At 39.2% G+C, this 18,067-nt stretch overlaps 1 protein-coding gene across 7 annotated transcripts in view; it reads right to left on the bottom strand.

The window, feature by feature from the left end:
• NAV3 (neuron navigator 3) overlaps positions 1 to 18,067 on the bottom strand; it is a 383,856-nt gene that overhangs the window by 206,529 nt on the left and 159,260 nt on the right. For all 7 annotated transcript variants that reach the window (XM_088478094.1, XM_088478095.1, XM_088478096.1 and 4 more), the window contains exons 5-6: positions 8,460 to 8,643; positions 2,597 to 2,665 (exon numbers count right to left, since the gene is read on the bottom strand). In XM_088478094.1, coding sequence (XP_088334220.1) covers positions 2,597 to 2,665; positions 8,460 to 8,643 — 253 coding nt within the window. The remainder of the gene's footprint in view (positions 1 to 2,596; positions 2,666 to 8,459; positions 8,644 to 18,067) is intronic.

Raw genomic sequence — 18,067 nt, 5'->3', positions numbered from 1 at the left:
TTTCATCCCTGGTGATGCTCTGCCAGGCCTCTACTGCAAATGTCTTCAGTTCCTGCTTGTTCTTGGGGCATTTTCCCTTCAGTTTTGTCTTCATCAAGTGAAATGCATGCTCAATCGGATTCAGGTCAGGGGATTGACTTGGCCATTGCATAACATTCCACTTTTTAGCCTTAAAAAACTCTTTGGTTGCTTTTGCAGTATGCTTCGGGTCATTGTCCATCTGCACTGTGAAGCGCTGTCCAATTAGTTCTGAAGCATTTGACTGAATATGAGCATATAATATTGCCCGAAACACTTCACAATTCATTCTGCTGCTTTTGTCAGCAGTCACATCATCAATAAATACAAGGGAACCAGTTCCATTGGCAGCCATACATGCCCACGCCATGACACTACCACCACCATGCTTCACTGATGAGGTGGTATGTTTTGGATCATGAGCAGTTCCTTTCCTTCTCTTCCCATCACTCTGGTACAAGTTGATCTTTGTCTCATCTGTCAATAGGATGTTGTTCCAGAACTGTAATGGCTTTTTTAGATGTTGTTTGGCAAACTCTAATCTGGTCTTCCTGTTTTTGTGGCTCACCAATGGTTTGCATCTTGTGGTGAACCCTCTATATTCACTCTTGCGAAGTCTTCTCTTGATTGTTGACTTTGACACATATACAACTACCTCCTGGAGAGTGTTCTTGATTTGGCCAACTGTTGTGAAGGGGTTTTTCTTCACCAGGGAAATAATTCTTTTGTCATCTACCACAGTTGTTTTCCGTGGTCTTCCGGGTCTTTTGGTGTTGCTGAGCTCTCCGGTGCGTTCTTTCTTTTTAAGAATGTTCCAAACAGTTGATTTGGCCACACCTAATGTTTTTGCTATCTCTCTGATGGGTTTGTTTTCATTTTTCAGCCTAATGATGGCTTGCTTCACTAATAGTGACAGCTCTTTGGATCTCATATTGAGAGTTGACAGCAACTGATTCCAAATGCAAATGTCACACCTAGAATCAACTCCAGACCTTTTACCTGCTCAATTGATAATGAAATAATGAGAGAATAGTCCACACCTGTCCATGAAATAGCTTTTGAGTTGATAGTCCCATTACTTTTGGCCCCTTAAAAAGTGGGAGGCACATATTGAAACTGTTGTAATTCCTACACCGTTCTCCCGATTTGGATGTAATTACCGTCAAATTAAATCTGAAAGTCTGCAGTTAAAGCACATCTTGTTTGTTTCATTTCAAAACCATTGTGGTGGTGAATAGAGGCCAAAATCTGAAAATTCTGCCAATGTCCCAATATTTATGGACCTGTATATATATATATATATATATATATATATATATATATACACACACCATATCCATAGTTTGTAAGTGTTTGCCATCAGAACACATATATAACTATACGTTATATGCACTGTTAACATTAAAATTACAAGCTTGCAAGGTGAAAACAATTTTTTTTCAAATAACTTAAAATTGATGAAAGTAAAAATGTTATGCTTCAATGAATGAGATTTTATAACTGACAATGAAAGAATAACATATACATGTAAGCTTGAAAGAAAAGTAACATAATTAGCAGGTACAGCAATATTCACAGACATTCAGAAGACACAATTTTATTAAAATGTTCAAGCACAACAGCAATGTAAGTGAAACTGGAATGAAATACAGACATTTCTTTAATAGACACAACTGATAAGCTTTATGTGTATGATTGAGCAGATCCAGAATGTTTCTAGGCTTATTGTTATCTGCATTGAGCAATGCAAAGTGCTAGGAATGTCATGCTGCTAACTACCATATGATATCACGCACATATTAAAAGCACTTATAGATGAACAGACCGATATGTTGGTTTTGTAGATGACCAGCTTACATACATACTGTAATACTATTCTCTATTACCCCCATGCTGAGTTACAGGGTTGATTTAAACTGCAGTAATACAGCTAGTTTTTCATATTTTATAAGGGGGTGCTTTCATGAAGCTAAAAGTCATTTTAAAGCATAGACTATGCCATTTTGACTCAAACTTTGATAACCTATTATGGGAAATTCTATTGGTATGTTAAATGAAGTAGGCAGACAAGTGAGGACTCACTGGCTAATGCTTTTTATCTTTTAAATAGCCAACATCAATGACTGGCATCTGCACATTTGGTGGTTAAATATTATACAATAGTTCAGGGCCGTGATTAGCAGAAAACAGACCACAGTTCATAAAGAGCCAGAGAGACCGTTAATAATGAACACTACAGACTGTACAGTCCCCAGAGGTTCAGAAATTACACTGAGATACTATTACTCAGATAATTTGAAAATGCAGATTTATATTATATAGTAATAATTGAAAAGTTTTAACAGACGTTCTGCAACTTCTAGTGGCATATTATACGCTGTATGGAATATTTTTTTACATATCAAAATTTTTGAAGCAGTTGCTACTTTGTTTTTTTAAAGATGCTGTCTGGCAGCTCAGCTTGATGCTGTAGATATATGTGTTATGGATTGCCTAATGTCTGGTTGTGTCTACAGAATAGGGCACCAGTATACATGGCTGTCACTAGGCACACAATACATTAGAGTTGTCAACTGACCTAGTAGTCTTTTTTTGACTTGTTGCAATCCCACTGTGATTAGACTGAGTTGCGTATCTGGCTGCCAGACTGCGTGAGAAGAAACAGAACAAATAAGTAGAAGCATTTTCAACAACATGCAGCAAACACAGAAGTCACTAGATGGCAGAAGAATGGATCAATGCAGACTACTACAATGACAATGCCATGATATAAACAAGGCTTTTACCAAATGCAATGTATGCAGTACACAGTCAGTTACAATGGATCAACCTGTTGTTACAGTTACTAGCACAATAAAAGATATAAAATGAATGTGAAAAGATGCAAGTTAATATTAAATATTTAGATACATGAAGGTGAGATGCTTACAACTACCTTTACTGTAGTTTTTATAACATGTTTATTCCTACATTTTGTACATGAAGCCCATTGGGCTTGTGACAGAATTGAACACGTATAGAACTTAACAGCAGTGTAATCCTATAAAAAAAAAATTGCCAAGGCTGTAGCAATCACAACACTTTAGAGTAAAATAGCACAATTATTTGTGCAAAGTAGTGGGTGTGGCAATGAGAAAAGTGGGCGTGATAATGGTAAAGTGTGGGCGTGGCAATGAAGTAGTAGGTGTGACAATGAGAAAAAGTGGGCGTGATAATGGTCATTCCGATTCTTCAAGTGCATGTAACTGTGAGTGCCGCCTACTCTTTAGTTTATACTTCTTTAAAGATTATCAGTCTTAACAGTAGGATTTTCCTATCATCACCTCAGTGTTTCCCTTATTTAGGTGTAACTGTAAATGTATTGTAAGGTATAATATAAGAAACAATATGGATAATCAGGATATCTGCAAACTAGCTACTATAAGCCTAAGCCTCAAGCTTTCACATGGTTCGAAAACTCCTCAGTGCCTTCTGGTATAATAAATAATTTACAATGCATTCTCCTATGTATTATTCAAATAATTATTACTAATTACATATATTATGCAGGTAATACAGTATTTATTAGTTTCTTTTTTTCATTTCTCAGACTTAAGGGGAAATTCAATTAGCCATGATAATGCGATACCGTAACAAACGTTAAATCATCGCACACTTTGCGCGTTATTTTGGCTTATCGTGGCTATGTTTGTTTGCGTTTTTCATGCAAACCTATTGCAAAAGACGCAATGTGGCAGTCGTGCGATAATTTTTCGCAGTGGTACCATTGATAACTACAGTTGCACCCAGTAACATTGTGGCTGATCGCGCCACAAACATGTGCACGCATTGCGCCCTGCAATTCCCCACGACTACATATGCCACCCTACCCTATGGCACGTACTGCGATTGCACCATGCATTCCTAGGAGGCATGGTCACGTGCATGGTCGCGTACACAGTGCGCAATCGAGTCTCGCGCTATGTGTGGCGCAATTCACCACACCATCAGCAACAATATAGCTGGGCATATCTGTATAGGTAAAAAAGGGGAAATTTGCCTGTACCCCCCAAAAAAACAAAACTGATATAGGATATCAATATAAAAGTGTATTGGCCATACTAAAAGTATTTTGGGTTCTTAAAATTTGTCAAATGGCTGTTTTATGCATATTTCAAAACCTGTCAAATAATAATAGAAAGCAAGTGAACTGCAAAATACACCTCTAACACCCACCTGCACCAGTACAAATGCACACTATAAGCTATTTTTCATGGCTAATTTAATTTCCCCCTTAAGTCCTCATAAACTCAAATTAAAGTTATAAAAACATTTCCTTTTAGCTGTTAGACTAATAAGAATAATGTAACAGTGCACAGGATTTTCCCTGTATGAGGGAGGAAACATATATTATCAGTAAAACTAAATAATGAGCATGCTAATACATGTACAGTACAATCAGCACCCTTCATGGTGGCTGGTTTATAACAAAATGTTTAATGATCACAAAATACAGTACTAGAATTGTTTCAGCTGTTTTATCAAAGACAAAACTTTTTTTTTCTGTTATAGACTTTGGAAGTTACATAGGCACAAATTAATGAAAGAGTAAAAAACAGAACAAACATATAGTTAAGAAAATCTATAAAAATATATATTTTCTCCTAGTACGAAGTAAGCTACATTTGGCTTAGGGTGATAAGCTGAGCAATGCAAACCTGCAGACATTGCTAATACAGTAGCTCCATACCTGAAAGGTATGCTATGCTTTTTATCAATACATGTTAATGACATGCAGAACATCCTCAAGTTGTGTGACAGCAATACAGCCAATTGTACAATAATCATATCACCTTTAAACTTGAATTGATATTTTGCAGTACCACAACCATTGTTTTATTTAAAATTAAGTGATTGCACATGATTGTGCTTCGGTAAACTGTTCTGCAGAATATTTTATTTACTGTATATCACATTTAGCTATGGAATTTTGCACATTTCTCAGGTAAAATTTTGTCTTGCGCATTCAGTTGTATATTACTTCTACCATTTTGTTCTGCCCACCATTCTTCCTAATTATATGCCAACCACAATACAGAGCAGAATTAAATGGACACCACATGCATAAGAGGATGTAGTTAGCAGACCGGCGGACACCCCAACACGGGACTTAAGATAGGCATCGAAATACCGACACCTATCTTAATCCCGACACCAGAATCTAGACAGACGCCACGGGGGTTAGGGTTAGGCACTAAGGGGGGGGGGGGTTAGGTTTAGGCACGAAGGGGGTGACTTAAGTTTAGGCACTAATAGGGAGGGTTAGGGTGGGAGGGTGAGGGTTAGGCTACAAGAAGGGAGGGTTAGGGGGAGAAGGGGGGAGGGTTAGTATACTTACCCGACCCCTGTTGGGATACCGACCATCTGGATGCCGCTGTTGGTATTTTGACAGGAGGCATCCCGACTGCCATTATTACATACCCATTCCGCATAAGACTATGGGGCTTATTTATCTAGTAATATTTGCAGGATAATCCACAAAAACACAAATTTTATGGGGATATCTGCAAATATTAAGTATCCCCCAAAAGTACCATGGAGGGACCACAGCAGATATCTCCGATCCCTCCATTTCCAACAGCAGCCACAGCCCCCATAGGTTTCTATGGGAACTGTAAAGTTTGGCCCCTATAGGTACAGTAGCCTCTGGGCTACATTTTCACAAACAATTCCCAGGAGGGTTCCTACAGAACCCTCTCCAGCAATGGCCACAGCACATGTGTAGGCAGCAGACCACACATTCGCAGAAGGGCCCTAGCCCCTCACCTTGAATGTCATTTTCAGTGCATTCGGGCGAATGTTAATCTCTTATTGCCGTGAACAGCAGCAATAAGAAAATCTAATTATCGGGTCTAATACCCAAATTAGTAAATATGCCCCTATACCTTCTTTGAAATGTGGAATATACAAACACAGTTCAAAATGTCAGTTTCCAGGAATGAGAAGCATACGTAGAATCTGAATATTGTATCACTATAAATATGTTTCTTAAATTGTTTGTTTCAGCACAAATTACAACTTGTTCACAATTCTATTACAACTAGGCTCAACTCTAAATAATAATTGGGAGGAAACACATATGCCTAAGCCAGGTTCTATAGGGTTGTAATTGCAATGCAACTATAAATAAATGAGTAAATAAGTTATTAGTGTTCAAAACGATGACAGTGTGTAGGCAACCAGAGATGACCATGACTTTAGTTGAGATTGCTAGAAAGGTAACATGGTGATACACACTGTGATATTACAGCTAATCTCAGGGTGTGAGGCTATCACAATGTGTGGGTCTATGACTACCACAACGCCCCAAAATTATCCTAAAAATGGTGAGGATCATGAAGATAAACGGCGATGAAATGGGGTTGAAGGACAAACTAGATCAAAAGTCCTGTCTGCATTACTGTCAAGTTCCTAAAGCATTATTTAAGTGATGTTTTCACCAAATAACCAGCTGTTGCCGAGCTTTACAGAGTCATGGTATCTGGAGTAACCTGGCTTTGGAACTGCTACTTAGTAAAGATGATTTCAAAAATACATTTTTAAATAGATCTGTATCATTAGATTACTTTTTCTTGCATAAGCAACTGCTAGGCTATAAATAACAAAAATGTGTAAAAATTAACAACTACAGCATGTTATAATAACATAGAATATCATAAACCTGTGGCGGATGTGACACATAATGAAAACTCTGTGTGGAGTACATCTCTCCAAGATTCTTATACTACTGTATGTGATTTCAATTCCAAAGTCAATTCACATCCTAGACAGTTATTTTCTACTTCTGTTGGCCTTTACGCAAACTTGTAGCAGATGACAGAAACTTATTCAGGATTGTCGGTTCCTTCTTCTCTCTTTTCTGGGACACAAAAACACCTACCTGAGAGATAGGTACAACAAATCTACAAATTGCTTATTTGTGGTTTCTGAATGGTAATTTGGAAGAGATTCTCTCCAATTGATAGATTACTGTAAAGAGTAGCTGATTGGCAATGATATTATTTGATTATTTTATTTGGTCTCCTGTAACCATTTAATGTGTAAAATCAGAATGGCAAAGTTCAAGTATTTAGTCATTTAGAGCTAATAAATTGCCACCTTTTTCATGAACAAATTCTTTCTTTACACTCTTTAATTGTCCTTTTAAACACTTTTTATTTTAACAAATAATAAAAACAACTGACTTATCTATTTGCCATAACAGAAATATTGGCCCAATATATAACATATCATTCCAACCATGGGAGATTTGCTTAACGTAATGTAAACCTACTTTTCTGATGTGAAGTCTGCTATTTGTGTAACATGATTTACCTCCCCACAAAAATAAATTTCATGGGACACCTTTGTCATACAGAGTTAATCAATAAAGTTAATTTAAAAAAAACCCACAACATTCTTAAGGGGCAAATCTTCCCTCTTGTGTGGAATAAACTAAATGGTCTGCATCCACATGCTATCCAAATACTGATAACAGGAAACATACCTATTGTAAATAGTATAACAGCTGATTATAATTATTATAATAGCTTATAATAGCTGATAATGGACAATTTAAAAATAAAGTGGAAGAGTAAACCACCAACGTTTATTTTCTTTTTAAACATCGTTTTCTTAAAAACACCTATTTCTACAAACCTATCCATTTCCTATAAAAATATGTGACTGAAAGGAATTTTTCAGACACACAACATGATATTCCTTCGAGACCATTCAATAAGAAGGAGTCTAAATTCTTAATTTTATATGGCTATGAAAATAAACATCATTAAGTAGTGATTAATTTCATTTGTTATATATAAAAGGCATATGTAAAATAAATAGAATTATTAAATACATTATACATTACTACACAACTCAACATATAGGAAACATCTTGAACATAATGAATGCATGCATTTTTGTACACTTTCGAAATTAAAATATGGGATGCAGTTAGCACATATGATTATAGTTCTGAAAGCACACGTAGTAGTAATAACGGAGACTTGTTGATGTTTCAGTGATATTATTAATGTAACCTTCTCCATTTGCACTATAGTAGCATTAGTTCTACTAATAGTAGTTGTAGCAGTGTATAATAGTATTTTAGTAGGAGCCCGAAGCTGAAAACATTTTTTTTCCTCAATACATTGTAATTATGTAAATGCTTTCATGTGTATCCTTTATTGCAAATGAAAGTTAAGTATTTATCAGAGGACAGATGTTCTCTTAATCAACTACTCACTGATGGTAATTTCCCAAAAATATAAAAAGAAGACCCCGAATCTCCTTGATGCACTTGAGTAATGCAATAGGAACTAGTGCATACTGCATGCTAAGCACTAGACCGGACTGACACAGTGTCCCCTCGCTTGCCTCTGGGGAATGTTTGATGCAATCTTGACATTGCAGTGACTTACCTGGACTGCATATCTTGCTGTGTTTTAGGCTGATTGCCTTCAGCAGGCGAGGAGGAGTGAGTCACGTGTTGCTGGAGTTCCACCAATGACTGATAATACTGCTGCTGCTGATGTTGTTGCTGTTTAAAACGTGACAGACTGAAAAACAGTCCCAAGATGGCTTTCAGATTTCCATTCTTTATTTCTATAATGGAACACAAAAGCAAAATCCTATGAATATTACAATTTATTATTTCAACTCAGTAATGAGACATGTAGGGGCAGATGTACTAAGCTCTGGAAAGTGATAAATTGGAGAGCGACCAACCAATCAGCTCCTACAGTAACTGTCATTTTTCAAACATAGCCTGTAACATGACATTTAGGAGCTGAATGGCTGGTAGTTTATCACTCTCCAATTTATCACTTTCCAGAGCTTAGTACATCTCCCCCATATAGAACAATGGCGTGTGCGGAGCTGGACTGTGCGTCAAACCATTACACAGGTGTCCTAAGGTGATCTTAGGGAGGACAGAAATCTCCAGTGAAGCACTGAGGGAATTGACTTGATTCCTTTGTTCGCAATAGAAAGTTCTCCATCTGCATCTCCATAGAGGTACAGGATAGTGCTTCAAACTGTTATTTAATCAAAGGGCCTTATTTATCAATGAGTTTTATCACTCACAACGAGTGATAAAAGTCGTTGCATATGATAAATGGTACTCCAGCCAATCAGCTCCCAACTGTCATTTTTCAAGCAGATGACAGTTAGGAGCTGATTGGCTGGAGTACCATTTATCATATGCAACAAGTTTTATCACTCATTGTGAGTGATAAAACTTGTTGATAAATAAGGCCCAAAGCAACATAAAAGCTGTTAGTTAATAAAACATACCAATAAGACACAATGGGGTAGATGTATGAAGGAGTGCAAAGAGTGGAGAGGTGTGCCAGTGGAGAAGTTGCCCATGGCAACCAATCAGCTTTGATATTGCATTAAGTATATTCTATAAAATGATTGGTTACCACTCTTTTCACTCCTTCATACATCTACCACAATATAACAGTTGTATGTATCAGGAGTGGCTTAGTAAAAATGTAATCTTCCAAGGTTAATTTCATAAGAAGCTATTTAACCTGCCAACATGTTTTTGGAATTTGTGGGGAAAACACAAGGATAACATACTGCATAAACTTCACACATATATAGCCCTAGTTGGAATAAAACACATGGCCTAAGTGATTTGAGACAGCAACTCTCCTCACCAACTTTTTGTGTTAGTGTAATGTTACTGTAGATCATTGGTTCCAAACTGGAGGCTGTACACCCCAGGATGCTGTAGGGCATTCGGAGGGTTGGCAGGGGATGGTGGTCTAAATCAAATTGTTTGGTCAACATGATAGACAAATCCAGTGCCAGTGGCTGCCAATCAGAAGTGCTACCTTGTCCACCACCACATAAGTGAATGAATAACTGAGGATGACAGGTATTCAGAATTTACTTTATTTAATATTTTTTAAGAAATTCTCAATAAGGAACTTTTGGCCTAGGGGTGCAGTGAAAAAAATGCTGAAACTCTAGTTCGCCATGATTCAAAACAGTTTGGGAACCACTGCTGTAGAGTACACTATAACATCCAATTTTTAATCTACTGCCACGATAAAAGATATAAATACATGATTTTGTAGCATAAAACATGTTATTGAATATATTTCCTCCATTTTGCCGCCTTAACAAATATACATTTACAGTTAAATCTAGCTGTTATTAATCGAATAATGAATAATGTTACAAAACCAATTCCCAGAATTTATATTGTGTTTTGTATAAGGAATGTTTTGTATTAAGCATATTAGTTGCCAACTCAGGCAGCAAAATATTTAGGTCCTGCATGAAGACAAGTAAAATGCTACCGAAAAAATATCCCACATCTCACTTAACAAGGGTTACATTATAGTCTACTTTACAATAAAAATATTTTGAGGATTAACATAGTCAGTGAAAATAGGAATCGGAAACCAGTCCAACTAAAAATGGTCTGTCTGCTGTTTCTCAGGCTTATGAGTGGCCTTATTTCCCCACTGTTTTATCTGCTGTCCTCTAGAGAACTTCTTATGTCCACACATGACCTGTAGTAAGTGGTGTGTGAAGGTACACAGCGTTTATTCAGTTTTATCTAAACATTACTTTGGAACAAAACAATCCTAATCCCAAACAGACTTCTACCTCAGTTATGCATTTAGGAATATTCAATCATGCAGAACGCTCATGCAAAATCACACAGTAAATAAAAAATAATTCTATTATATATATATAGTAACACAGGGTATAGAAATGAGTACTCCAGACAGGCAGGTATACAGTAAAACAGTGTCTTTTAATGGTAGCAGACACTGCACCTTAGCATACATGAGCAAAGGCCTGGATACACACAGGCACATAACAGAAAATAAGCAAATAAACATAAAAGTAAATGTTCCAGCACTCCTTGTGCTTAACAGTCAGCAGTTACAAATTCTATGGACCAACCAAGGTCCTGGCCCCTAATGCTAACCATTGACCCTGCCCTATCGCCTGGCCAGTTTGTCCCGCATCAGGACCGATGAGCAACAGGTGTGTGAGAGTTAAATCCTTCCTATGCTGCCAACTTTCTACTGGCTCTGGGCGACCTGGAAAACAAGGAGATCCATATCTCCACTTTGAGCTGTGCAGCCCAGAAAACCCGGAATTCCAAACTTCTATTGTAGGTGCGGAATGTGCCGGTATTGTTTTCCTCTCCCTTGAAGGAAGCTGATCCCACCAGATTGTGTACAATTCAGGTGAGAGACAACCACAGTATATACATACATCCATGGCCAAAAGTTTTGAGAATGACACAAGTATTGGTTTTCACAAAGTTTGCTGCTTCAGTGTTTTTTTAGATCTTTTTGTCAGATGTTACTATGGTATACTGAAGTAAAGTTACAAACATTTCATAAGTGTCAAAGGCTTTTATTGACAATTACTTTAAGTTTATGCAAAGAATCAATAATTGCAGTGTTGAGCCTTCTTTTTCAAGACCTCTGCAATTCGCCCTGGCATGCTGTCAATCAACTTCTGGGCCACATACTGACTGATGGTCACCTAATGAATGCTTGGAATTTGTCAGAATTTGTGGGTTTTTGTTTGTCCACCCGCCTCTTGAACATTGACCATAAGTTCTCAATGGGATTCAGGTCTGGGGAGTTTTTTGGCCATTTGTTACATTCAGTTATGGCCAGTACCAGGGCCGCAACTAGGGTAGTGCAACCTGTGCCCTGGCACAGGGCACCGCGGGCAGGGGGCACTGTCAATTTTCCTGTTTATTATAATTTTCACTTGTAGCTTCCTATTCTTTTATCCCCAGTATCTCCTGGCCACCCCTATCTCTTCCCTGGCCCTTCCCCATGAGGCTATGGCACTTTTTCCGGTGCACTCATCTCATATCCCTAATTAAAAATTGCGAGCTGCGGCAATGCTCTCTCTGGCACAGGGCATCGAAAAGTCTAGTTATGGCTCTGACCAGTACCATATATTTTGGAGTGTCTAGCACCCAGATCCATTTTACATGATTTTACTCGATTGTTTATATTTAACATTTAGCCCTATCGCACACAATGTGGCTGATGTGTGTGAACCTCTACTTAGTAGCCGCTGTAATGTTCTATAAGTTTATCTATTGCTGCTGCTCTTTTTGTATTATTATGCTTCCATTTTTGATATAGCTGTTTGTCACCATGGTAATGGTATGCATACCCCTAACCATGCCTCCCTGCTGGATCCCGGGTATCAGCGCTTACAGATGATGTTGCCAGGACTCCAGTGTGGCAGGGTCGGACTGGCCCACAGGGGTACAGGGGAAACCCCCGGTGGGCCCCACTGTTTGAGGGCCTACCCCTCCTCTAGGGAACAGGTTACAGACTGTGCTTTTGAATTATACATTATGCATATATTACATTATACTGCATAGGACTATGGTGTATTTCCTACAATGCATTGCTGTTATTAATCTGGTACATTATCATGCATGATCTAGCAGTATTTTATATATATTTTTTTTTTAAAGGGGCCCAGACCATGCTCTCTCCTCTGTGGAGGCTGGCCACACCCCCTCTGAAGTCTGGCCACACCCCTAAGTATGGGCCCCTATCACTGCATTCCCCCGGTGGGCCCTTCATGCCCCAGTCCGACACTGGTGTGTGGCATGACGTTGCCGGGACTCCAGTGTGTGTGGCTAGGGCAGAAATGTAACGCTCACTGGGTGGATACACAGGTATAAATGTCTCATTTGTTCATTGTACTGCATGTTTTGATAAAAGAGCCAACGCTCTGAAACGTTGCCCACATGTCCTGGCTGTGCCTATTCTTCATTAGAAGTGCTGTTGAGACCCTGAGTGCCATCCTTTCACTACATACTACATCTATCTGCTGGAGAGGCACCTGGGCATGCTGGGGCGAGTGCCCGGGTTTAAATCTTCAAGTTATTAAAATTTATTATGTGATTGTCATCCAAATCCATCCAGTGGAAGGCCCAGAACAGGCTCCCTGGGTCAAACTTCTGCCTGGAGCACTCCACCGTGAGGTCCGACTGGAACCTCAACCACTCCATTAGGCATCCCAAACCAACTGCCACCCCTCTGTGAAGTTTTCATCCAAATCCATCCAGTGGAAGGCCCAGAACAGGCTCCCTGGGTCAAAGTTCTGCCCAGCGTATACCAACGGGGGGTCCGACTGGGACCTCAACCCCAAGCCTCACCCCCATCCAGGATCCCAATGACAGAAACCACTGTAGGTGTGGCAGAGCTTTCTTGTAAGTCCAGCTCATCCCACCCCCCTCACACTCATGCACTGCTGAAGAAGACCCAATCATCTGTAGATATGATTAGGATAAAGACCTTTCAGAGGTAACCTAGAAGTATTGTGACATGGTTCATGTGCATTGCATTTAGATTTGTCACAACTCTGTGTGCTCTCTCATGTAGCTTCTGTCAGGGGAATGTACAACTTCTGAAACAAATATCCTCAGATATATGTTAATAAACTGAGAAAAAGAAAGATGTTCCATAATGTATTACGTTTTAGCCCCACATAGTAATCAAAGCCAAGTAATGCAAATACTGTAAATGTTTTAAATAAAATAAAGCTTTTCTGATAATAACTGTCTGAAGGGGATGTAGTTGGCAGACAGACGCCTATCCTAATCCCGACACCGGAATACAGACAGATGCCATCCCGAACAAGGTAGGCACCACTGGGGAGGGTTAGGGTTAGGCACGAAGGGGGAGACTTAGGTTTAGTCACTAACGGGGAGGATTAGGGTGTGGGATGGGGAGGGTTAGAATTAGGCTACAAGAAGAGAGGGTTAGGGTGAGAAGGGGGGAGGGTTAGTATACTTGCCCAACCCCTGTCAGGATACCAATGTTTGGGATGCCGCTGTCTTGGACAGGAGGCATCCCGACTACCGGTATTACATAACCATTCCGTCTGGACTACATATCAATTGACTAGTAGTATTATTTAGGACGTGATATTAATCCAATCAGCAACTCCAAGAGCAGGTTATCATATCATATCACGGCTTTGTCTCAGCAGTCATTGCTGATGAGACTTCATCAGGGGAACGAAGGTGTTATTTATTTCTCTATGCTCAATTGTATAATTTAGTCCCTTGATGAAGAGCTTTCTACATGACCACAAAAACTCTTGGGCTAGCTGTCCTCCACTACCCCCCCTTCTTGATTTCAGTATGCCAGCTGCTTTTGTGTTATTCATCTTTGCTGGATGTAATTAATTAAATTTTTTATAGTTTGCGGAGATATTTTAGAACTTGCTGATGTGTTATATATTTGTTACACGTATTCACATTACATTAAACGTTAAGAGGGGTATTCAATATGAAAGGTTAACTTCCCTGGCGAAGTTAACGTTTCATATCGGAGTTTTTTTCTGCGTAAAGGTATGGTGCGCGCTCCCGCTTATCCCCGTATTCAATATCAAATTAACGAAAACGGGAAACTCCGAAGTTGGATTTGCGTAAAGTTACAAATTTTTCCTTAAAATAATTGTAAGACCCCCCTAAAGTTGTAAAAACATGGGGGAACACTATGGGTACCCCCGTTTTAGCCTTTAATTGAAAGTCAGGGCTTTAAATAGCCGCAGCAGGTGTTTTTTTCCAGACATTGAAGAAGTGATGCAGAAGAGCACTTAGGTTATTTTTTTCATTTTTTTAAGTGGTCCCATCAAATTTGGGGTAAATGAAAATGGGTACTAGCATATTTTGATGTCCCTAAAGTAAATTTTTAAAAATTCTGCATTTGTGCACCTGCCGCTATAATTCTATTCTAGAAAACATCTGCCGCATACATGCAGAATAGCCCTGAACCTATTTGCCTATTGTTTAACAATTTTTTCCCATTTTTTTTTTGCACCCCAATGTTTAAATTAATTTTTTGTGGTGTCCCTTTTTTTTTTTTTTTACTTTTTTTGACAGTTCTTTTTTAAATGTCAATCTCAGGGGTGCAGGTTTTTTTTTTTTAAGCCTTTAATCCTAAACCCCAAATCTGCACTTTTTTTCGACACCTATTCAATGGTGAAAAGTTATCACCGTTTTTTATCAAAGACTTTTCAAAACTGCAATAAGTCTTTGAAATTGAATACGGTGTAAAACTAAAACAAGTAATATTAACGCAAAAATGCTAAAAAGTGCGATATTAACGCAAAAAACGATGTTATCGCACCCATATTGAATACCCCTATAAGTATTGTGTTCTTTTCTCCGTTAACATTATCAGTGTTGGAAAGTTCCAGAGAACAGTTTATGACAGCAAGTTGCAGCCTTGCATTTCAAGACAAATTATGATGGCAAAACTAGTATGTGATTGGAGCAAATTTAGCGGGAGATGGCAGATGCCCTTGAAGGAAGCACTAATTATAATAACTCACCTTTCAGTGCTGCCGCCATCTACCGTGTACTTTATATTCTCTCTAGTGGGCATGATACAAGTGCTCTGTTCTTCTCCCACCAACGTTTAGAAAAGTTTGAAGTGTATTGCCTTAGATTTCCTGCACTGATAATTGACACTTACACCTGTTTTGTAACCTACAATAATCCAGTAAACATTGTAACGCTTTAATCATACCACCTCCACGTCTGACTGTTATTATTTTCTGTGTTAATACTTAATACTCCATTATTGTACAGTTAAACCTCTGTCAGACAAACTGAAACATTCAGGTATCACCACAATCTGCACTTTTACTTGTAGGTATTACATGTTATATATTATGGAATCCTATTTTGAAATCTATGTGAACAATTCATGCTTTCAGGATATATTTGAGGCAAGAATGGAAAATTAGTTGGTGGCTCAAAGATAATTCATGGTAAATATAAATAATTAGTTTGAAAAATACAGTATTGCTTCAAATAGACAAATTCTGGAGTAAACTTCACGCTCTACTCAACAATTTAAAATGGCTTGTTACTCGAGCTTAACAATTTTATATTCATTCATTTAATAGAGCTGATAAATTTAAAACGATACTGAAGTGCAGCCAAATAAATGGAGATACTATCAACCGTGATTTAACACACAGATGTGAGCACTTTGCTATAACATGAATGTCCTGAACGGAAGTGTTCTTGTTTCTTTTGTCTATAGTCTTTAAAGCCCAATTTGGCACAATTAACAACCACAAATGAATAAAATAGATGTTTTTAGTGGCGTTGCTTCAAGTGAAACAAATATGAAGAAAATGGTAGATTGTTTCCTCCTTGTAAGATTAGTACAGAAACCAAAATGAGACAAAAAAAAACCTCCAGTGTAATATTTATAATGTAAAATAATGCTATATGTAAACAAAACGTACGCTGACAGTAGGCATAGCAATTTCATCTCACAATTGTATAATTTTAGATCAAATTTGCTGAAAAAAGCTACAGCTACATAGCAAAAACCTCTGCTCAGGATTGAGTCTTTTGGGACTGACAAACGATATGATTAGACAACGATCGTGATTTGGCAGTGTGTTGCCATCAATTAGTCAATTGTGCACTCAGTCAATGACCACACACTGTCGCGGTCCTGCTAACAAAATTATCCATTTTGGGGGGTCCAGGATGGTCTCCCCACTCTTTCATGCACTTCTCTCAAATCTCATTTGGCAGTCAATTCACACCCCTCCGTTGCGAGTAGTGTGAATAGGCATTTTTTATTGGATTGTAGAATTCTCGGGAGCGCGCTTCAATGCGAGTTTCAGGAAATAAACTCGCTACTCGCAATTTGCACATAATTGGATTGACCCCATTGATTCAACAATTGCATTCACAGGAACTAAAACAATAAAACACACATTTATTCATTACCCCCAAAAAAACATTTATTCATTTTCATTAGCCACAGCCTCCTATAGAAGTCCCCTCATCTGCTGGGCTGTCACAGAGAGCAACCAGAATTAATTGCAAGAAACCACCCTCCAGTCATTCCCGAAAGTGCAGACCAGTGAGTGCCTCCCTCCAGAGAGTCCAGGCAGACTAGCGAGTGCCTCCCTCCAGAGAGTCCAGACCAAACCAGTGAGTTGGAACTTGGTCCCACTCCCTCCCTCACCCAGGTTCTCATCACTGTCCTTAGCCCCTAATCACCGTCCTCAGCCCCTCATTATCTCAGCCCATCAGCACAATCTTTAGCCCTGTCATGATGATGTCACGCCACATTCTGTAGGATTACGCCTGGTCCTTGCTGCGTCTGAGCTACCTAGAAGAGCCCAGCACTGCCCTGGCTACAAGGATGCAGTGTGGTGGGCGTGGGTTCGGCTGTGGTAGTCACACTGCACCCACCATGTAATGGCGCCGTTGTGTGGCCACTCAGCTGGAACAGACCTCAAGCCGGCGGCCCTGGTTGGGAGGCTTTCAGGGGTATATTTGTCTACATGGAGCAGTAATATGAAAGAGCATTATAAGGTACTATTTGACAATAAAGGGATAATATGGCTGCTTTTAAATTAAATGCCATATGTGCTGCTACAGATGTGTCCTCATAAACCTAGCGTCCATATGTCGTATAGCACAAGACACCTGGTGCGACTGAGGTGGTCCAAGAAAAGTAGTGTACCATACAGCCGCTCATATTGGAGCCCTTCTTACACAGATTTACACTCAGTCGCACACAGATATACAAATAGAATCAGTATGAGATGCCGGCGGCTGAATAGCCGGTTCAAATACAGACGCTGGAAGGACGAATGGTGAGAATCCCGACAGGCGCAGGTAAGGACCCTAACCCTCCCCTCTCCCCAGGTGCGCATGCAGGGGGGGTTTCTAAGTACCCAGAAACCCCCCCTGACAGACCAAATTTGTTTTTCCGAGAATGAGGCAGTCTTGTCTCCGTCTCTTCAGTCTGGTCTCGCCGCGGGCACGATGGAGCTACTGCGGCTCCACAGACAGAGAGCTCTGATTGGCAGAGCTCTCTGCACAGGATACGGGCTTTGTGGAGGGATCTGCTACACATGCTCAGCAACAGCAGTTCTGGTCACATGGGCTCCGGCAGTGACCCGTAAGTATGCTGATGTTAACTTAATATGTGCATGTGTGTGTGCATGTATGCATGCTGTG

Source organism: Taudactylus pleione, unplaced genomic scaffold (genome assembly GCF_031769625.1).
Source record: "Taudactylus pleione unplaced genomic scaffold, aTauple2 ptg000207l, whole genome shotgun sequence".
Classification (NCBI taxonomy): Eukaryota; Metazoa; Chordata; class Amphibia; order Anura; family Myobatrachidae; genus Taudactylus; species Taudactylus pleione.
The sequence above is the reverse complement of the archived record's forward strand: the minus strand, read 5'-3'. Positions and strand labels throughout refer to the sequence as shown.